A 17,654-nucleotide genomic window follows, 5' to 3' on the forward strand; every position below is an offset into this window, starting at 1 on the left:
GGCCCTCAAAAGAGGTCGAGGCCTCGAGCATCTGGCCCCAGTGGGATGGAGATGCTTTGGGGGAGATGTTTTTGTGTGTGTGTGGGGGGGGTGTTATAGGGGGATGTTATGGGAAGGTGTTTTGGGGGGGACTTTTTGGGAGGACATGATAGGGAGATGCTCTGGGGGGATTTTTGGGGGGACGTTGTGGGAAGATGTGGTAAGAAGATGCTTTGGGAGGGTTCGGGGATGCTATGGGGGACACTGCGGGGATATCTGGGGGGGCTTTCAGGGGGATGCTCTGGGGAATGCTCTGGAGGACGTTTTAGGGATGCCCAGGGGGCTGTTTCGGGCATGTCCCGCGGGGGGGGTGCACAGAAGAGTCACCACACAGACACAGACACAAACACACCCCCCCAACTCCCCACCTTGGACGCCGCGGCGGGACGCGAACCCGCGGCTCCGGGACACTGTGGGGGCGGGGCCAGAGGAGCGGGGGCCGTGGGCGGGGCCGTGGGCGGGGCCAGGCGGGCGGAAGTGGCGCCGGGATTCAAAGCGTCGGTTGAGGCGGAAGCGGCGGTTGGTGCGGCCTGGGGGGGCCGGTGGGGCCTGGGAAGGGGTGCGGCAGGGGAATCAAGGTCTGGGGGTGCCCGGGGGGGGAGGGGGTTGTGGGGAGGTGAAGCTGCGGGGGGGCGCGGTGGGTGAGGGCATTGGGGGGGCGTGCCCGGGGGTATGGGGGTGCTGGGGCTGAGGGGAGTGTAAGGGGGGCCCGGGGGGCTGAACGTGCGGGGGCCCGGGGGGCTGAACGTGCGGGGGCCCGGGGGGCAGTCAGTGGGGAGGGGGTGCGCTGATGAGGTAGAGGCGCTCAGCGAGGGGTTGGGGGTCCCCAGTCACTGGGGGGGGGGCTGCAGGGCTGCCGTGGGGAGCCCCGGGGTTGGGTAACTGGGGGGGTACAGCGGTGGGGGGGGCAGTGGGGTGCGGTGTGCAGGAGATAGGGGTTTGGGTGAGGGGGGAGCAGTGGGTGCAGGTTGGGGTACCTGGGGTGCAGGACATGGGGGCTTGGGTGAGGGGGGGGCTGTGGGTGCATTTGGGATACCTAGGGGTGCAGGAGATAGGGGTTTGGGTGAGGGGGGAGCAGTGGGTGCAGGTTGGGGTACCTGGGGGTGCAGGAGATGGGGGCTTGGGTGAGGGGGGGGCTGTGGGTGCATTTGGGATACCTAGGGGTGCAGGAGATGGGGGTTGGGTGGGGGGGGTGTCTGTGCGTGCAGGTTGGGGTACCTGGGGGACACACTCACCCCTGTGCCCCTTCCCCAGGGCCAAACCCGCCGTGGTGCCCAGATGCTGCCGCCCACCAAGGAACAGCCCCGGGGGGCCGGGGAGCACCCGGGGGGCCGTCAAGCAAGACCCCTGCAGCAGAGCTGGCGGGTGCTGGCCCAGAGGAGCCAGAGCGTGGCTCCCGTGGGCATCTGGGTGGAGAGTGGCCTGGGCCAGCCAGAGGAGAGCCTGGCCTTCGTGAGTGCTGCTCTGGGCTGGCGGGTCTTGTCGGGGTGTCACCAACCCCTCCAGTCGTGCCAGTAAACTCAGGGGGGCGACCAGAGCTGGAAATGAGATCTATCTCTGTTTGAAGGCAGCCAGGAGTGCTGCTCCTCAAAATAAATTTAATTTTTTTTTTAGTAGGGTCAAAAGCCACTGTGGTGACCATAGGGCTTGGTGGCCCGTTTATATGAGTCTGGAGTTGATTTCCCTCAAGCTGTGTTTTTGCAGGAGAAACCCATCGGTTTTAAACACCGGTCCAGTGAGGAATCCAGCCAGCACTCTAATCAGCTGCTGTTGATTGCTTAGTTATTTGTACTGGGTGCTTTTAATTTTGACTAGGCCTTTAGATTTTCAATACATTGCTTTCTAGAAGTTCCCCTCCAGTGTAGGTAGTGCAGCGAAAACTTACCAGGTTCGTGCCCCACCGTGTGAGGTTCTTTTCTCACCATTCCTGGCTGTACCCAGCTGACTGGTCCCCCCCATATCTTTGCCTTCCTGTTCATCCATAAAGGATGTGGGTGAGCCAAGATTTTATTCCACGTTGCTTATTTTTAAAAAAAAAAAAATTTGAATGTTTCAGGGTCTGGAGCCAATCTCTGCTGTACCCCATTAGAAACACTTAAGAAAATCTTTATCGATGCTTATCTCAGGGATTTCTGCTTTGAGGGTTATTACAAGAGGACTAAAAGTGCATTAAATATAGGATGATGAGTTCAGTCCCCTGTAATTAACGTCTAAACGTTACAGAAGCTTCTGCCCTTCTGAGATGATTTATTTCCATATTGTAATTTAAATCCTGAAAGGTTGAGATAATATATGGAAATGAATCATCTCCATATTCCACATAACTTCCACCTTGGCACCATGAAACTTCTGGGGGAGCCGAACTCTTCCTGACTGCTTCGGGGGGGCCCTGGGCACTCCCAGTCCTCCCCCCAGCACAGGAGCTTTTAGGTGCCTTCAGGTGTGCATAAAAGTGCACAGGGTTATCAGAGCTTATTTAATATACTTTTTTACGCTAGCAGATCATATTAAAAAATATATATGAATGCCTGCTGCATCAGAATTGCTAATGAGGTTGCCAAGGGGGAGCGGAGCGAGCTGGCGGCGGCGCTGTTTTCTGTAGCTCTGGCTGGGTTTCATCGTTAACAGCGCAGATTTCTCCCTGCCTTCACGTTTTGTTTGGTTGTGCTGACCTTGCTTTGCTACTGGTAACGTTCCTGCAGTCAGCAGGGTGTAGGGAGCATCCGACCTAGCGTTTGCTAAGTTGATTTTCAGACTTGCCCCTTTCCTCCATCCCTTCAGACTGATTTTTTTCTTGCTTTAGGCTGTGCTGCGGTGACAGCCAGGAAGGCGATACCAGTTTTCTTTAAACCGTGGTAGTATCAGCAGAATTGCTTGGCGTGACTTCAAGCGAGAACCTTAAAAAAAAAAAAAAAAAAAAAAAGTGTTTCTTTTTTAGGTCATTGCTTTTAATCTTTTTACTTCAGATGGTAAAAACCTTCTCGGAGCTGTAGCCCTGCCTGTGCTGTGCTCTGCAAACTGCTTCCCTCATACACCTCTAGCCTTGCTCTTGCAGAGCGTTAATGGGATCAGAGGCCAGCCTGTTCCTTTCGGATCCAGGCTTTGAATACTTGAGCATCCTTTCATGGGAGCAGGAGCTGGGAGCTGCTGTATGGAGCTGCCTTCTTTTTTTTTTTTTTTTCCCCCCCTTTCTGTGTGTGTTGCAGAGAGTTTGAGGAGGAGGTGTGTGCACTCCGTATCTGGCCAGCTAGAGTCAATCCAAGCTCATAATAATTCAGTCAACATTGTCCAAGCTGTTATGGCACAAATTTAGAAATAAAACATTAACTTTGCTCTGGGTGCTGTTTGCCTGGCTTGCAGATGCAGGTGTGGGAAGGCAGCATGGAATGCAAGCTGCTATAATGCTGCGATGTAGCAAAAAAAAAAAAAATCATTGAAATCTGCTTCTACCTCTTGCAGGCTTCAGCATTTCAGGTGGAGGAGGAGCTGAGGGAGCAGCAACGGGAGAAGGCAGCCAGCCTGAGACGCTTCCAGGGAGAGGTGAGGCAGCGGGTGAACCAGCAGGTCAGGATGCGAAGGAAGCAGCAGCTGCAGAAGTCCTACGAAGCGGTAAGCAGATCCCTGTCCCTGCCTCGCCAGGGGTCTTGCAGGAGAGACCTGCATAAATGAGTTAAAAAAAACCCAACCAAAAACCAAACCACAAACAACCCACGAGACCTCGAGATGTTGATAAGAAAAAGCAAGGAAGCTCGTGGTCACGCCAGGCCCGGTGGCTGCAAATGGTGTCCCCTCAAGCGGGGTCAGCGTGACACCTTGGCTCGCTCTGGGGCTTTAAGTCCTTTGTGTCCCCATGGAAAGGTCACTGGCTCTCTTGGGCGGCAGCAGAACAGAGTCCCAGTGCTCTGAGCAGAATTGTTAAAATTCTGTTAAGTTAAAATAAAACAGCTAGGCCAGAGTTGTGAGTGGTGTGGGTATCTCCTGGTTGCATCTATAGCAAAGCAGCTTATTTCTGCCACCCCTTTTCCAAGGCAGTCAAATAGTTCACCAGCAACACTTCCACCCTGTCTCCACATTCCCAGCCCTGGGGGCTTGTTTTAGGTTATCCTGTGAATATGTTGAATCCTTTCTGCTTTTAAACAACTGCCAGGGAGACTTGCCAGGAACCGACTGTGAAGCAAGAAGGGAATGCAGGGAAATGTCAACGGGTTTGGCCACCCCTGGGGTGTCTGGGCCGTTTCCAGGGCTCGGGAGGCATGCTGAAGTGGGGCTGTGTTCATGTAACTCTGCTAGTGCTGCTCCATGAATGCCCGTGGATGCCCCTGAGAGCCTGAGGGGGCTCTTTGTGCCCCACTCCATGTGGAAAACAAAAATGTCCATCCCAAGAAATGCCACCAAATGAAGCCAGCGCCTTCCACGCAGTGCGCGTGATGTCCTGCTAGGCAACGGTTAGAGATTTATTTACACGTGGCTTTTGAGCTCTGAGGTCTGTGTCCTGGCAGGCGCAGAGGGAGAGCAGCGTGGCCGCGCAGTACGCGGGCTCCGTGCTGCGTTTCACCCCCAGGAAGAGCACGTGCCTGTTTCGGAGCCCCCCCACGCCCGGAATCTGCAGTCCCAGCGCTCCCGTCGTCCCGGCACTGCAGCCGGGGATGGGAAACGAGCCGTTCCAGCAGCAAGCTGCCGAGGTGAGCAGTTCCCCTCCTGCAGTTTTCATCCCTACTTTGGCCTGTTGGATGCTTGTGGCTTGAAATCCAGGGCAGGCAATATATTTTTTATTTTACAACTCATCCCTTAATTTTTAATTTTTTTTAAAAAATCCAGCTTACATTTTCATGCCGGTTTACTGAATATTGTACTCCTCCCCAGCGCTCATCAGAGCATCAAAAAGGATAGTACATGTCTTCCTGAAGGGCGCTGGGGTTGAACTTGCCTTGCTTGCTTGTAGATACAGTGAATTTTCACCCCCCCCCTGCCGCGTTCAGGGACTTGTTGCTGCGCAGCCCTGTCGTATCGGAGAGGTGGCACTAGGTGGTGCCACCTCATTGCAGCTTGTCTCCTGCAGAGCTGGAGTGTGGGAGCGGGAAATTTTGGAATAAACAGCCTTAGGGGACTGGTTTAAGCTTGCTGCTTTTTTTTTTTTTCTAATAGTGATGCTTGTGCTGCATGTAAAGCACGTGTGTTCGCCGAGGAGCTGGAGTCATTCTGCTTCCCTTGGGGTGGGGAATCATTTCTGGGCAGGACAATTAGAGACCTGGGACTTGTGGCATCTCAGGAAAGTGTTTTGGAAGCAGATGAACTGTAATCAAGCCCTTTACCTTGCCTGGATCAGGATTTCAGTGCACTGGGCAGCTCTGAAAGACACCTTGGGTTGTAGATTACCTAATTGTGAAGCTAATTGTGTATTGAGTTGCTCTCCCTTGATCAAGCACCTTGGTCCAGGTAGGAGACCCTGCTGCAGCTGAAGTTCTTGGCATAGTCCTTACAGAAAGCTGCTAGTGACCGCTTCTTCTGTCTTGTCTTTACCTTCCCTCTTAAACGGCAGCTTAGCAAAACCCTGAAGCAAGTTCGGCGCAGGCTGGCATCCTGTAAAACCGTGCTCCAAGGAGCCCCCGAACTCCCCGGCGGAATCTGGAGGCGAGAGGTGAGCAAGGGGTGCCTGGGGTAGGGTAGGAGGAATTACCTTGCGAACAGTTGAAGGTCTGGCTCTAAATTAGCAATTCCAAAGCATGGTTCAGTGAGTTTCTCTAGTAGAAGTGAAACAAACCCGGTTTTTGTGCCCCACCTGATGATTAGCCCGTTGATTTCAGTTGCCCGAGGGCCCCACCCCTCTGTTCTTGCCGCCTTCTCTGAAAGGCGACAGGATAAAAGTGAGTGAAAACCCCTCTGTTTGCAGAGACTAACAAGAGATAAACTAGGAAACAAGATTCAAAAAAGGTTCTTTTAAAGGCTGAGATTGTGATCTGGGTATCTGGGAGGAATGTGATGATCAGCCCTCCTCTTGGGTGCCTTTATTTCTTCAGCAGACTTCAACAGCCATTGCATCAGCCCTTGCATCAATCCCTTGTTTTGTGTGGGCAGCGAAGATCTGGAGGGTTTTCCTTACGCAGGGCTGGCTTCTGGTAAAGAATTGTTGGCACGCATCTGCTTTCCTTGAAGCAGTGCACAGGAGCCATGTAAGGAGGTCAGTGCCGAGTGCCTCGCCTTTTGTTCTGCTGAATTTCATCCTGCTTTTGTCACTTCAGTTCTCAAGAGCAGCTTTGTGTCACAGCTATTATCCTGCTTTCTATGCCAAGACCTTTCTTAAACTGACATACTTTGACCATCCTGGAGAACACCAGCAGTGACCCAACCTGGTATTTTGTCTTCGTGCCTCCTCCTGAGCTAGTTTCCTGCCCGTCTTGCAATTCTTCATTCCCATTTCTTTCTCGGGTTCATCAAAGGTGAAGTAGGTCTTGGCTGGCTGTTATCTAGAAAATACCTTTTATATAGGGGCTGGTCCTGCTCTTCCTCCTCAGTGTACTGTTGGATTTCTGTTCAAGGAAGTCAGCTTTGCCAACAGGAGTTACAGAAACAGTATAATTACGGGCTCGAAAGCGTCATTACCCGATTCCGACACTAAACGTACCTTCTGCTTAAGTCCTCGGTGTGTTCAGAGGCTCAGGGAGATGGAGTGATTCATTACTTTGCTATTAGCAGCACTAAAGCCTCGCGTGAATAATAAAGCCTCTGCCCCTGCAAGCCAGAGGGTTGCAGAACACGGCGAGAAGAATGCGTGGGAGTTCTGTGGCGACTCATCCACGGCAGGGAGAAACAAGGCTGGGAGGGATCGGGGCCGTCCTCCCACCCGAACCTGCGTAGCTACAGTTAATCTACACTCCCTTCATACCCCTGGCACGGAGGATTTAACAGCTTCCTGTGGCAGTTTATTCAGAGGGTGATCCATTGATTTATTCCAGTACTCTTTTATTACTCCAAGAGTAGAGGAAAAAAGCTCTAATATTGATCTGAATCTTTCTCCCTGTGTGAAGGTTTGCCGTGTTCACAGCTAGGCAGGGCAGCAGCTTGTTCCCTTCTTTTCAGATGCAAAAGGCTGCCTTGGTAATTGCTGCTGTAGTGCACTGCCTTGCCCTTTGCTTTTGTCCTGGTTGAATTTCCTTGTGCTGACTACTCCAGCTGATTTCTTTGGCTTGAACCCAGGCATTTTTAGCCTGTTCTCAAATACTTGTGCAACTTCAAGTGGCTTGGTGGGGTCGGTAAATATAATCAAGGTCGTTCTTTCTTCCATCATCCAGGTCAATAATGAAATCAAGCAGAGCCCACCTAATTCTTACTCTATTTTTGTGCAGTGAACTCCTGAGACTGAATCTGGGTAGTGATTTTAATCAGTGTTATACTTCCAGTATAATAGTTTCATCTAACCGATTTTTCTTTTCACAAGTGTTGAATTAGGCCGTGTCAAAAGATGAGCTAAAATCGAGATGTCTTCTGCTGCACTTTGCCCGAGGCCGCCTTCTTCTATTGTAGGAGAAATTCAAACCAGCTAGATACTACTTGCTCTTGACAAATTTATGCCCGTTGCTGCTTATCTTGTTTTCTAACAGTTTACAGGCAGTTTGAGAGGTGATTTCCTCTTGTTTTTCCAGAAGTCAGGCAGTTAAACTCTTGAGGCTAAAATCTTCTCATTAGTATTTCCTTTCCCCCTCCTTTACTTAAAGGTAGACACTTTTCTGATAATGTGGACCTCCACAGGTTTAGGGGTGTGGGAGGAGTGGGCTGTTAGCAGCTTGTCTGCCAGTAACCCAGGGCAGGTCCTGCCTGCTTTAAAAACCTCAACTCCTGGGAATAATCTGACTCTTCCCAATAATAATCCCAGATTTTTCTGGCTCCTCCTGTTAGCTCAGAGCAAGTCTTTGGCTGAACATGGATGCCCAGAAGCATCAAACGCTGTTGATCTCGGTGTCCCCTGATAGCTGTCCTTCTGGAGCAGTGAATCTTTAGTCTCAAAGCCTGACTTGTTACCTTGTTCTCTCTTATCTTACTTAGAGCTTTGACCTTTCTGGCACTTGTTTTGTTTTTTTTGTCCCCACGTGCTTGTGTTGTCTCCTGAGTGATTCCTTCAGTAATCTGACCCGTGTTCCCCTTCCTCCGTGCTGGCATTGATTGCGGGTGCACAAAGAGTTTGGGATGTAGCCAGGGTTGTCTCCCACTGTGCTGCTTGTCTTTCCACTCTAGCCAGCTAGTTTGCATTTTCTCAGTTTAAAGGAACTGTTGCTTCTTCTTCAGTCTTGTTTTCTGCATTTTTCTTTTTTTTTTTCCTTCTTACCTCTAAAGAGTTGTATTCCCTGCAAACAATAATCCACATTCCCAAAATCATTGCTGTCCTTCTCTTCCAGACGATTCTTTTCAGGTCAAAAACATTCAGAGAGTTTCTTCCCTGCTTTCCCAAGCAGATACCTAGATGGTAATCGGGTGGAAATGACCTGTCCTGTGTTTCAGATGATCCTGCTCACCAAGTCTTCAGCCACTTTGCCGTTAGGGTATGGTAGACTGCTGTAGGTTCCCAGCATGACAGCACCCAAAATCTTTTCCTCAACTGATAATTCCCCAAAGTTGGTGGATTTTTTTTCCACAGTTTCATTTCCTTCTTTCTGGTAGAACGGCAATAATCAAGGAATCATCTGGGTTGGAAAAGCCCTTGAAGCTCCTCCAGTCCAACCATGACCCTCACCCTGACCGTTCCCAACTCCCCCAGATCCCTCAGCGCTGGCTCAGCCCGACTCTTCAACCCCTCCAGGGATCCCGGGGACTCCCCCCCTGCCCTGGGCAGCCCATTCCAACGCCCAACAGCCCCTTCTGCACAGAAATCCTTCCTCAGAGACAGCCTGACCCTGCCCTGGGCAGCTTGAGGCCATTCCCTCGGGGCCTGGCGCTGGGGCCTTGGCTCCAGAGACTCATCCCCCCTCTCTGCCCCCTCCCGGCAGGGAGTTGCAGAGGGCCAGGAGGTCTCCCCTCAGCCTCCTCTTCTCCAGACTGAACCCCCCCAGTTCCCCCAGCCGCTCCCCAGCAGACCTGTGCTCCAGACCCTGCCCCAGCTCCGTTGCCCTTCTCTGGCCACGCTCGAGTCATTCAGTGGCCTTTTTGGGGTGAGGTTTTGCCCAAAACTGAACCCACTCATCGAGGGGCGGCTTCACCATTCATTTCTTCTCTGTTCCTCACTGAAGCAGCTCTTCTGTGTTGTGTTTCTGCCATAACAGGGTCCATAGAGTAATTCCTACACCTACCAAATAACTCCGGCCTGTCTCCGTCCTTCTTTTATGGCAGCAGAGCCACCTCCAGGGATCCCTGGTGTGACCTGCTCTCTTCCTGTTGATCCATCCTCTGCCACTCTCAGCAGCCCTGCTCTTCCCTTCCTAGCATGCTGAAGGGACATCAAGGCAGGGGGGAAAAAAAAAAATCCTGGCTCCAAGCTTGCTTCTGGCATTTTCATTTTTTATTTTGTAGGAAACAATCTGCTGCCTCTCAAAATATTGTTAATTGCCACCGGGGAGCCTGCCCACTTACCATCTGAAGGAGTATGCTACGTACTAGAGTGTCACTCCAGAGATCCCCCCCAACTCCTTGCAGTTGCGAAACAGCGCCTGGAGAGGTCTTTTCCTTGCCTTTCCTTCACCCCACACACATCTGTCCCTCTGTTTCTGCAGTTGGTGAGAACGTAGTCACGAATTACCCAGCTAAATTCAGATATTTTTTTTTCCAGCTCTCGTGCCCTGCGGTGATGCTTGAACGCGTGGTGTTGCTGCTCACCAGGTCTCTCCTGACTCTACAGAGCAAGCACCCTCGGGTTAAAGCTACTTCTGAACCTGTGCATGAGGATGTTGAATTTGCCCTCGGCACCGAAGCAGCCACGTTTGAATTCCATGTTTCTGCTGGTCTGTTCCCTTCTCCTCCAGAAACCAGAGTCTTGCAAGACAGCGGCGGTGCCCACAGGAGATGAGAGTGAGGAAATGCTTCGGGCAGGGCATCACGATCTTCCAGCTGAACTGCAAGACCAGGGGACGGCCCTGCAGCAGGCTGAGCAAGATGATGACTTCTACATCAAAATTGAATTTGAAAAAGTAAGACTCCTACAGGGCTGGGCCAGTTGGTCTTGAGAGATGGATTTAAACTGCAACAGGGGAGGTTCAGACTGGACATTAGGAAAAAATTTTTCAGAGACAGAGTGGTCAGAGAGTGGAACAGGCTGCCCAGGGAGGGGGGAGTCCCCATCCCTGGGGGGGTTTAAGGGTTGTTGGGATGAGCTGTGGGGGGATGTGGGGTAGGGGAGAACTTTGTAGAGTGGGGCTGAGGGTTGGACTGGGTGATCCCGAGGGGCTTTTCCAACCTGAATGATTCTGTGAGAGGTTCGAACCGTTGGGATTTGGGTTTATTTCAGCAGAGGCTGCTGTTGCAGGAGAGCAGTTGCTCCCTCAGGCCTGTTAACTCTTAAGTCTACTGTCATCAAAACAGGCTCAAGAGTGTCAAAACGAAGTGAGATTGGCGGCTTCTGTTTCTCTGCTTTCATCTTGCAGCTGTGGCTTCAAAAAGGGTTTTATTTGTGCCTGCCTTGTGATGCCAGTTGGCTGGCGCTCAGCAGAAATCTGAGACTGTGTGCAATTGCATCGTATGCTTAACTGAGCGCCACAGCCGGCAGGACCTGCAACTGCCTCCGGTCCAGAGCCCCGCTTGGAGGCAGCAGCAGGGTGGAAGAGCTGTGGGTGGTGCAAAATCATCCAGAAACCAACTAGAAAAGAAAAAAAACCCAACCAAACAAACCAAAACCCCTTTACATCAGGGCTGGGGGTGACAATTCCTGTGCCTTGGGCTGGTGAAACACCTCCCTTAGAGGTTCTGTGAATCTGTTCATGAGGACTGAGCTGATGTATTTATTGATGCCTCTTTTGTTTTCAGGCTTTCATTAAGCATCTGAGGTGTGTGGAAATGTTTTGCCCTGATTACCTGGAGTAGTTAGCCAATACTTGATGGTTACAGCAGCACATGCTGGTGATTAGTCCAGCCAGGAGCAGAAATACTGGCTTAAATGTTGAGCAGAGGGAAGAAGGTGGAGGTTTATGCTGAGGTTTTGGGAGACATTGGCTGTTGAATTCCCCTGACACTTGTTATTTTTATTATTATTTGTATTGTTGTTTTTCTTGCATTTTGTGAAGTTTGTAATGAACGTTTGGGGAGGGGAGGTGTGAATCCACATTTAAGGTAAACCATAAACCCCCTCCAAGGATATCTTTAGAATTGTTTTGACAAAGTTTTGGTGCTCGTGCCTCTGCACAGAGATGTTCCATGAGTGTCTCCTGTCTATAGCCAACCGAGACCCTAAAAAAAAAAAAAAGGTGAGTTACTCTGCTGAGGACTGTAGGGATCCTGCATAGAGAATGCACCTCCAGCTAGGAGTATTTTGCTGAGGGAAGATGAGAAACTTGACTGTGAAGATGCTGCTTTCTTATGTTATCTTCCAGTTCTGTGATGGATCAGTGAAGGACTCGAGCTTGCCCGAGCCGCCGCAGAGGCTGCACGCTGATGACCAAGCTCCCCTCGTCCTCTGGGCTGGTGTAGACCGTGAGGAAACCAAGAAGCAGGTTTGTCCTCTGGAGCCAAGTCCTCATTGTTTCATCTCCATTTCAGGACTGAAAGGGGTTGAGCATAGTGGATGCTGCTAGCACAGATAAGAAGCCTCAAGAGCAGCCTTAATTTCAAAGCATCGACTAGGGTTGTAAGTTTGTTGGCGCTGGTTGTGTCTCAGGTCTTGGGCAAACCCATTGGGTTCTTTTTTTAAGGTCTTGTCGTGACCATAAGCTCAGCCCTTACGCGCTCCTCCCACGAAACAGGGGCTCTGAATAACCCTGAAGGGTTGGAGCGTTCGTTTCGCCTGGTAAAACAAAGGTGTCGCTTTCTGTAGTTGCACGGAGAGAAACGGGAGCTGCCAAAAATGCTTTTAGGGGAAAAAAAAAAAAAAGAAGGAACAAAATCCACTTTATCTTGTTTGGGTATAAAGCTGGGAATTATAAAGGTTTCTACCATATCAGCAACTACCAGGCAGTGGGACGGTGGCTTTCAAGCACACACTGCAGGTCTGATGCTGAATGTCTGATTTTTACAACAATTTTATTTAAATTGTCATAAATTTTATTTACCAGCCTGCGTCCAGGACAGTTTAGCTCATGCAGAGAGATGATGTTTCTCTTGAATGTCTAAAGGAAGTGACTTTTATTTTCCTGCTTCTGATGTGGAGTACTTCCCTCTTCTTTTGTTGGCTTTTTTCAGTAAAACTCGAAAGGACTTTGAAAAAAAAATTGCTGCTTTTTTGTTGTTTTTATGTGCATTTTTCCAACAGGCTGATTCAAAATCCGGTTGTGGTTTCTAGATGGCGTGGCAGCAGCTGGGGCCTGTCAGGCAGCTCCTTCCCCCAGCGGTTCCCTCTGCCCCTTTGCTTTTTATCTCCTTGGCTCTGATCCATCCTGAGATAACTGGTTTTGCAGCACTCTCTTCCGCATGGGTTTTTTCCATCCAGCTTTCTCCTCTTTCAGCCTGGCGATCTCTCCTGCTCCTTTATCTCCAGCTGTGTGGGGCGTTTTCCGCTGGGCAAGATGGACAAACTCAGCCCAAAACTCTTGGCGTTGATGAGGAAAAATCCACGCCTTAAATTTTCTGGCATCATGGAGCTCAATCTGTGTGCTGCCTGATTCCCGTGGGGGCGGGAGGCTTTTGGTGTGAGCTTTAGCCGTGAGGTTTCCCTACCTTTGCAGCACTGGTGGAGTTAGCCCAGACACTAAACCTCCTCATGCAGTATCTGTGTTGGAGTTGTTCCCTGCGGGGCTCTTAAATTTCTCTCAGCAATGAGTTTGCCACCTCTGTGGTTCTCCTGTGTGTAGTGGGTCCAGTTTGGTGTGGTACGTGCTTTCTTTTTTTTTTTTTTCCTTTTTGGAGATACATGTTTTCAGTGAACTGCAAATGACCGCCAGTCCCCGGATGGACTGTAATTCTTGGACTGTAGCTCATAGTCCTCTGGTGAAGTGGGAACCAGCTCTCTTACCCCCAGGAAAGTGAGAGTTTAGGAGTTTGTCAGATGTCAGAGCTTCCATCTGTAGGAAGGTTCAGTCAAGGGGTGCTGGTACAAAGCTGAGACACCTCAGTTGCCCTCTCTGAGCTGACCCACAGTCTCTCCAGCTTCTCAGTCCTGGGGCATGTACAGGAGGAGACGTCTGAGGGTCTCTTGGGGAAGGAGTGAGGTTTCTATTATGATAGACCTGTGCTCCAGAAAACACGCTGAGCGCTGATACCACAGAATCATCCGGGTTGGAAAAGCCCTTGAAGCTCCTCCAGCCCAACCATGACCCTCACCCTGACCGTTCCCAACTCCCCCAGATCCCTCAGCGCTGGCTCAGCCCGACTCTTCAACCCCCCCAGGGATCCCGGGGACTCCCCCCCTGCCCTGGGCAGCCCATTCCAACGCCCAACAGCCCCTTCTGCACAGAAATCCTTCCTCAGAGCCAGCCTGACCCTGCCCTGGGCAGCTTGAGGCCATTCCCTCGGGGCCTGGCGCTGGCTCCTTGGCTCCAGAGACTCATCCCCCCTCTCTGCACCCTCCTTCCACTTGCTGTCAATCCCAGCCTGCTCCCAGACTTCCTTCTCAGAGGTGTCTCTTCTTTCCTGCAGCGTCAGAATGAGTACCTGAGATACCGGCGCCTCTTCATGAATATCGAGCGTGAGCAAGTGAGGGAGCAGCAGAGGCAGAAGGAGAGGCAGAAGAGAATCACCCAGTGAGTACCCGCAGATGAGAGCCAGTCTCGGCATCGCTGCATCCCAGGGCCACCCTTGGGGTCTCGTGTGCTTGGGGTGTGAGCGAGGCAGCGGGTATTTTGGGAAGTGTTGCTGCAGCCCAAATACAGAGGCTTTGAGAAGACCGTGCAGCTTGATATTGAAAAAAAAAAAATAGTCCCCACGATGAGTAGCATTCTGTCTCCTTGGCTGCAAGCTGCCCTGATGGATTAAAAAAGGCCGCTTTATCAATTTTTTAGAAATCTGGGAGTATGTTGAAAGAAGCTCTGCAATATGAATGCCAGTTGTAAAGCCTGGCTTATCTCCTGGGTTTATTTTAGTGCCCGATCTGTTAACCTTGGGGTGGGATTCATTCCCAGGAGAGACCCTTGGGCTGTGTTGAGTTTCCAAGTCCCCGTGCAGCTTGGACAGGAGTTGGGAACTGAAACATCAGGCTGGGAGAGGTGCAGCTCCCTACACTGCATCTCTTGGGAACTGATCCCAAGACCTTATTCTACACAGTCTGTGTTTAGAAACTTTGGGGTGAGGTCACATCACTGTTGTTAAATTGATCTTATCTCTTGGGTTTTTAATACCAGACCCTTCACCCTCACAGCTATAAACGTATATAGTGTAATAAAAAATGTCCCAGCATTTGTTCCGCAGTTGAAAACTCGGTATCTGTGTAAAAGTATCGGTACTTGTTTTGGTGGTTTAGTCATCTTCTCCCTTTTAAGGGGTTTGTTAAGGAGGAGCTCTGCAACTTCACACCAAAATAGGAAAGATACTCTTAGTTTTATTATTTTTTTTTTTTTGTCTCTGGCTTGCTCTAAAATAAAACTATGTAGCTCTGACCATCTCTGTCTCTAAGGCCAGCTCTGCAGGGGCCAGGCCCTGTGGGAGCAGGACAGACACCCCAGGGCAGCATCTTCACAGTCACTTTTCAGTCGAAAGAAACGTTCCTCCAGCCACATTCCTGACTTCTAAATCGCACTTGGGAGCTTCAGAGACCTTTTCTTGCCCTGCAAGTGCTGGCGAGACACCAGGGACTTCCTAGTTAGTGAGGATCCCCCCCCCCGTTGCAGGGATGCTGATGGAGCTGCAAGCTGCTAAGTGTATGCGGAAAAGAGCTGGTTTTGTAATTTACTTAAGTGTAAAGCCTTAAGTTGGCCTTGGCCTTAGTTTCTATAGCAGAAGATTTATGGTGGGGTAGTTAAGGCTCTATTACCACTTCATTTAAAAAACATTTTTGAGTTTATAACTTGACTAGAGAAGTTTTACTTCAGCGCTTTCCTTCTCCATGTAAAGATTTGACCCCCCAAATGGAGTAACATCCGAAATGTCCCCTTCAATTACGCTTTCTCCCCCTGGCTTCTACCCAGCCTTGATTTTTTTTTTTTTTTTATAAATGCCTTTTGGCAGTGATCAGCCTGTAACATGTTATTGCATTTGGTCCTCATCAGCAGGAATAAAATGGCAGATGCTTCAGTTTAAATCTTTGTGCTTTGTAATTGTTACTTGTCAAGGGAACGTGCTTTGCGTTTGGTGTGACTTAACACAACCCAGATTCCACCAAAACGGCTGGAGGGTGCAAGGGAGATTGAGGAAACAGAGGAAGATTTGGTTAAAAACGCCTCTTAAAGCCTGTCTTGGAGTGAGTAGGTGTGGGATCTTTGGAGCTTCTCTGCTGTACGTAGCTCTTTTCTGCAGCCCTGTCCTGGAAGGTGCAAGGACAGCTTAGGGTAGGATCCAGGCTGCCCCACAGTCAGAAGGAATCAGAAGTGAGGAAGCTGAGCTGTTGATCCTTTCTGGTGGATATGAAAGAGCTCAGGCACCGCTCTTGGTTTTGGAAGGACAGAAGAACAGCTCTTTTGGGGAACTGCAGGTGGCGCTTCCTAACAGGAGCACGTGTGAATGTGATGGGGGAGAAGGCCAGGACGGTGAGAAGACTAGCAGGCAGGAGGAGGACAAGGGCAGGGGAGCGTTCATAGGCTGGTATTGTGGTAGGGGGGGAAAGAAAAGAGGCTCGGAAAGCATTTTTTTACTGTTTTGTATTTAAAGCTTAGAATGTCTGCGATTAGTGGAGTGGTTTGGGCAAAGGCAGTGGGAGCATCTAGATCCACCTGCCCTGATCTTACAACCAGGGGAGTGGAGGGGGTGGTGGGGAAGCTCCTTCTCTAAGTGAGTATGTGCCTGCAGGATTAAGAGCAAGAACGAGAACCAGCGCCGCGCGGAGGAGCAGAGGATGCGGGAGGTGGCTGCCCAGCAAGGGCCCTCCCCAGGAGAGGGAGCCTGTGAGAGCCTGGCCCAGCTGAAACTGGTGGAGAGGAGAGAGAAGATGATTAAGGAAAAACAGCGAAATAAGGAGCATGTGAGGTACGGCTGGATCCCCTCTTGCGTGGAGCCAGGTGTTACTGGCACAGGTGAATAATTTATCCCTTGCAGGTACCTTGAAGCTTTGAGGGCCCAGATGAGGGAGAAGATCAAGCTCTATAACATTGACTTGCCCCCGCTATGCTCCTGCGGGTCTGATTTCTGGGACTCCCACCCGGATACCTGTGCCAACAACTGTGTCTTCTACAAAAACCACAAAGGTAGGAGGAGCTCCTGTTTCTGGAGAGGGGGCATCTAGATGGACCCTGAGTATACGGGGAGGAATCAGACGTGGCTGGATGTTTCTGTGGTCCTGGGCTGCTGTTCAGAGATGCTCCTACATAGTCCAGAGAGGGCAAGTCAGGTGCTCTGCTGCTTTTTGTCTAACCCAACTTCTTCCTGTGTTCCTTCAGGGAACTTAGTGGCACCCTCAGCAAAGCACCAGCCTCTCTAACGCATTAAATAACACTGCTGTAATACATATGTGTGTTGGTAGAGGGAGAACCATGAGGAAAACACTGTAAAACAGGCTTGGCACTGAAAACCTCTTTGCCTTAATGCTGAATCTTCTGCTGGGGGGATGCAAGAAGGTGGTGGAAATTGTCTTTGTTAGGTCATGGAGAGTGCTCTGGTTTTGAGTACACCTTGGGAGAGTACTTGGCTGAGCAACTGGGAGTTGTCTTCTGGGGAAAAAAAAAAAATAGAGAAATTAGGGCTTTATGAAAACCTTTGGCTTTCCCAGGCTCGTAATCATGCAGAGCATGCAAACAAGCATGTGGAAAACTACAGGCATGTTGATTAATCTTGAAAACCAGTTCTTCTCTCTCTCCTTCATGGTCAAAGGCTGCAGCCGAGCCCAGTTTCGGGCTGTAAGTGAAACTTTCATCTCTTAACCCTGCTTCTGTGTTCCCTTCCCGCTCAGCCTACAGCCACGCTCTGCAGTCCATCATCTCATCCTGTGACCCTGCAGACACGAGCTCCTCGGTGAGGCCCCCGCTCCGAGACTTGGCTGCTCTCTGCGCTCGCTGGGGGAGGCCCCTGTGACGACGACAGCAGCGGCCCGTCGTTCCCCTCCTGCATTTTGGGAACTGTTGGAAGTAGAGGGCAGGGCTGCGCCTTTGCTCTCCACCACCTTAAGCTCAGGTTTAAGCTGCCCCTCTCCCTTGCCTGTGCTTGGCTGGACCAGGAGTTGGTCCCATTACTCAGCGGGGCTGGTTTATAGGCAGGCACTTGAATGTTGGTGTTCAGCTCCAAATAAACTGTTTTCAAGGGTTGTTTGTCTCATTGGCAGAGTGAAATAAGGAGAAATGAGGCACCAGGGTCAGGATCTCTCTGGGTTAGAAACTGGGAGGGTTTCTAACCTCTTCCTTCCCACTCCCTTCTCTCCATTGCCCTGTGGCTCCCACTAGCCCCTGCTGCTCTGGTCACAGTCCAGA

General features: G+C 50.7%; 1 protein-coding gene across 1 annotated transcript; it reads left to right on the plus strand.

The window, feature by feature from the left end:
• The first annotated feature begins 511 nt into the window (after positions 1–511).
• On the plus strand, positions 512–17,461 carry CCDC15 (coiled-coil domain containing 15). The gene is made up of 12 exons (XM_074927483.1): positions 512–558; positions 1,294–1,491; positions 3,499–3,648; positions 4,539–4,721; positions 5,579–5,677; positions 9,794–9,877; positions 9,987–10,151; positions 11,547–11,666; positions 13,744–13,847; positions 16,045–16,221; positions 16,291–16,439; positions 17,141–17,461. Exons 2-12 carry the CDS (start codon positions 1,318–1,320, stop codon positions 17,260–17,262), a joined length of 1,527 nt encoding a protein of 508 aa, XP_074783584.1. The 5' UTR covers positions 512–558; positions 1,294–1,317; the 3' UTR covers positions 17,263–17,461.
• Positions 17,462–17,654: the final 193 nt, after the last annotated feature.

This window comes from Athene noctua, chromosome 26 (genome assembly GCF_965140245.1).
Source record: "Athene noctua chromosome 26, bAthNoc1.hap1.1, whole genome shotgun sequence".
Taxonomy (NCBI): domain Eukaryota; kingdom Metazoa; phylum Chordata; class Aves; order Strigiformes; family Strigidae; genus Athene; species Athene noctua.

Bases quoted from the DNA above. Each gene is read 5' to 3' on its own strand.
- CCDC15 (XM_074927483.1), top strand. From the start codon at position 1,318: ATGCTGCCGCCCACCAAGGAACAGCCCCGGGGGGCCGGGGAGCACCCG. The intron at 4,722-5,578 runs GTGAGCAGTTCC...CTTAAACGGCAG, and splicing joins TCCAGCAGCAAGCTGCCGAG to CTTAGCAAAACCCTGAAGCA. The intron at 10,152-11,546 runs GTAAGACTCCTA...GTTATCTTCCAG, and splicing joins TCAAAATTGAATTTGAAAAA to TTCTGTGATGGATCAGTGAA.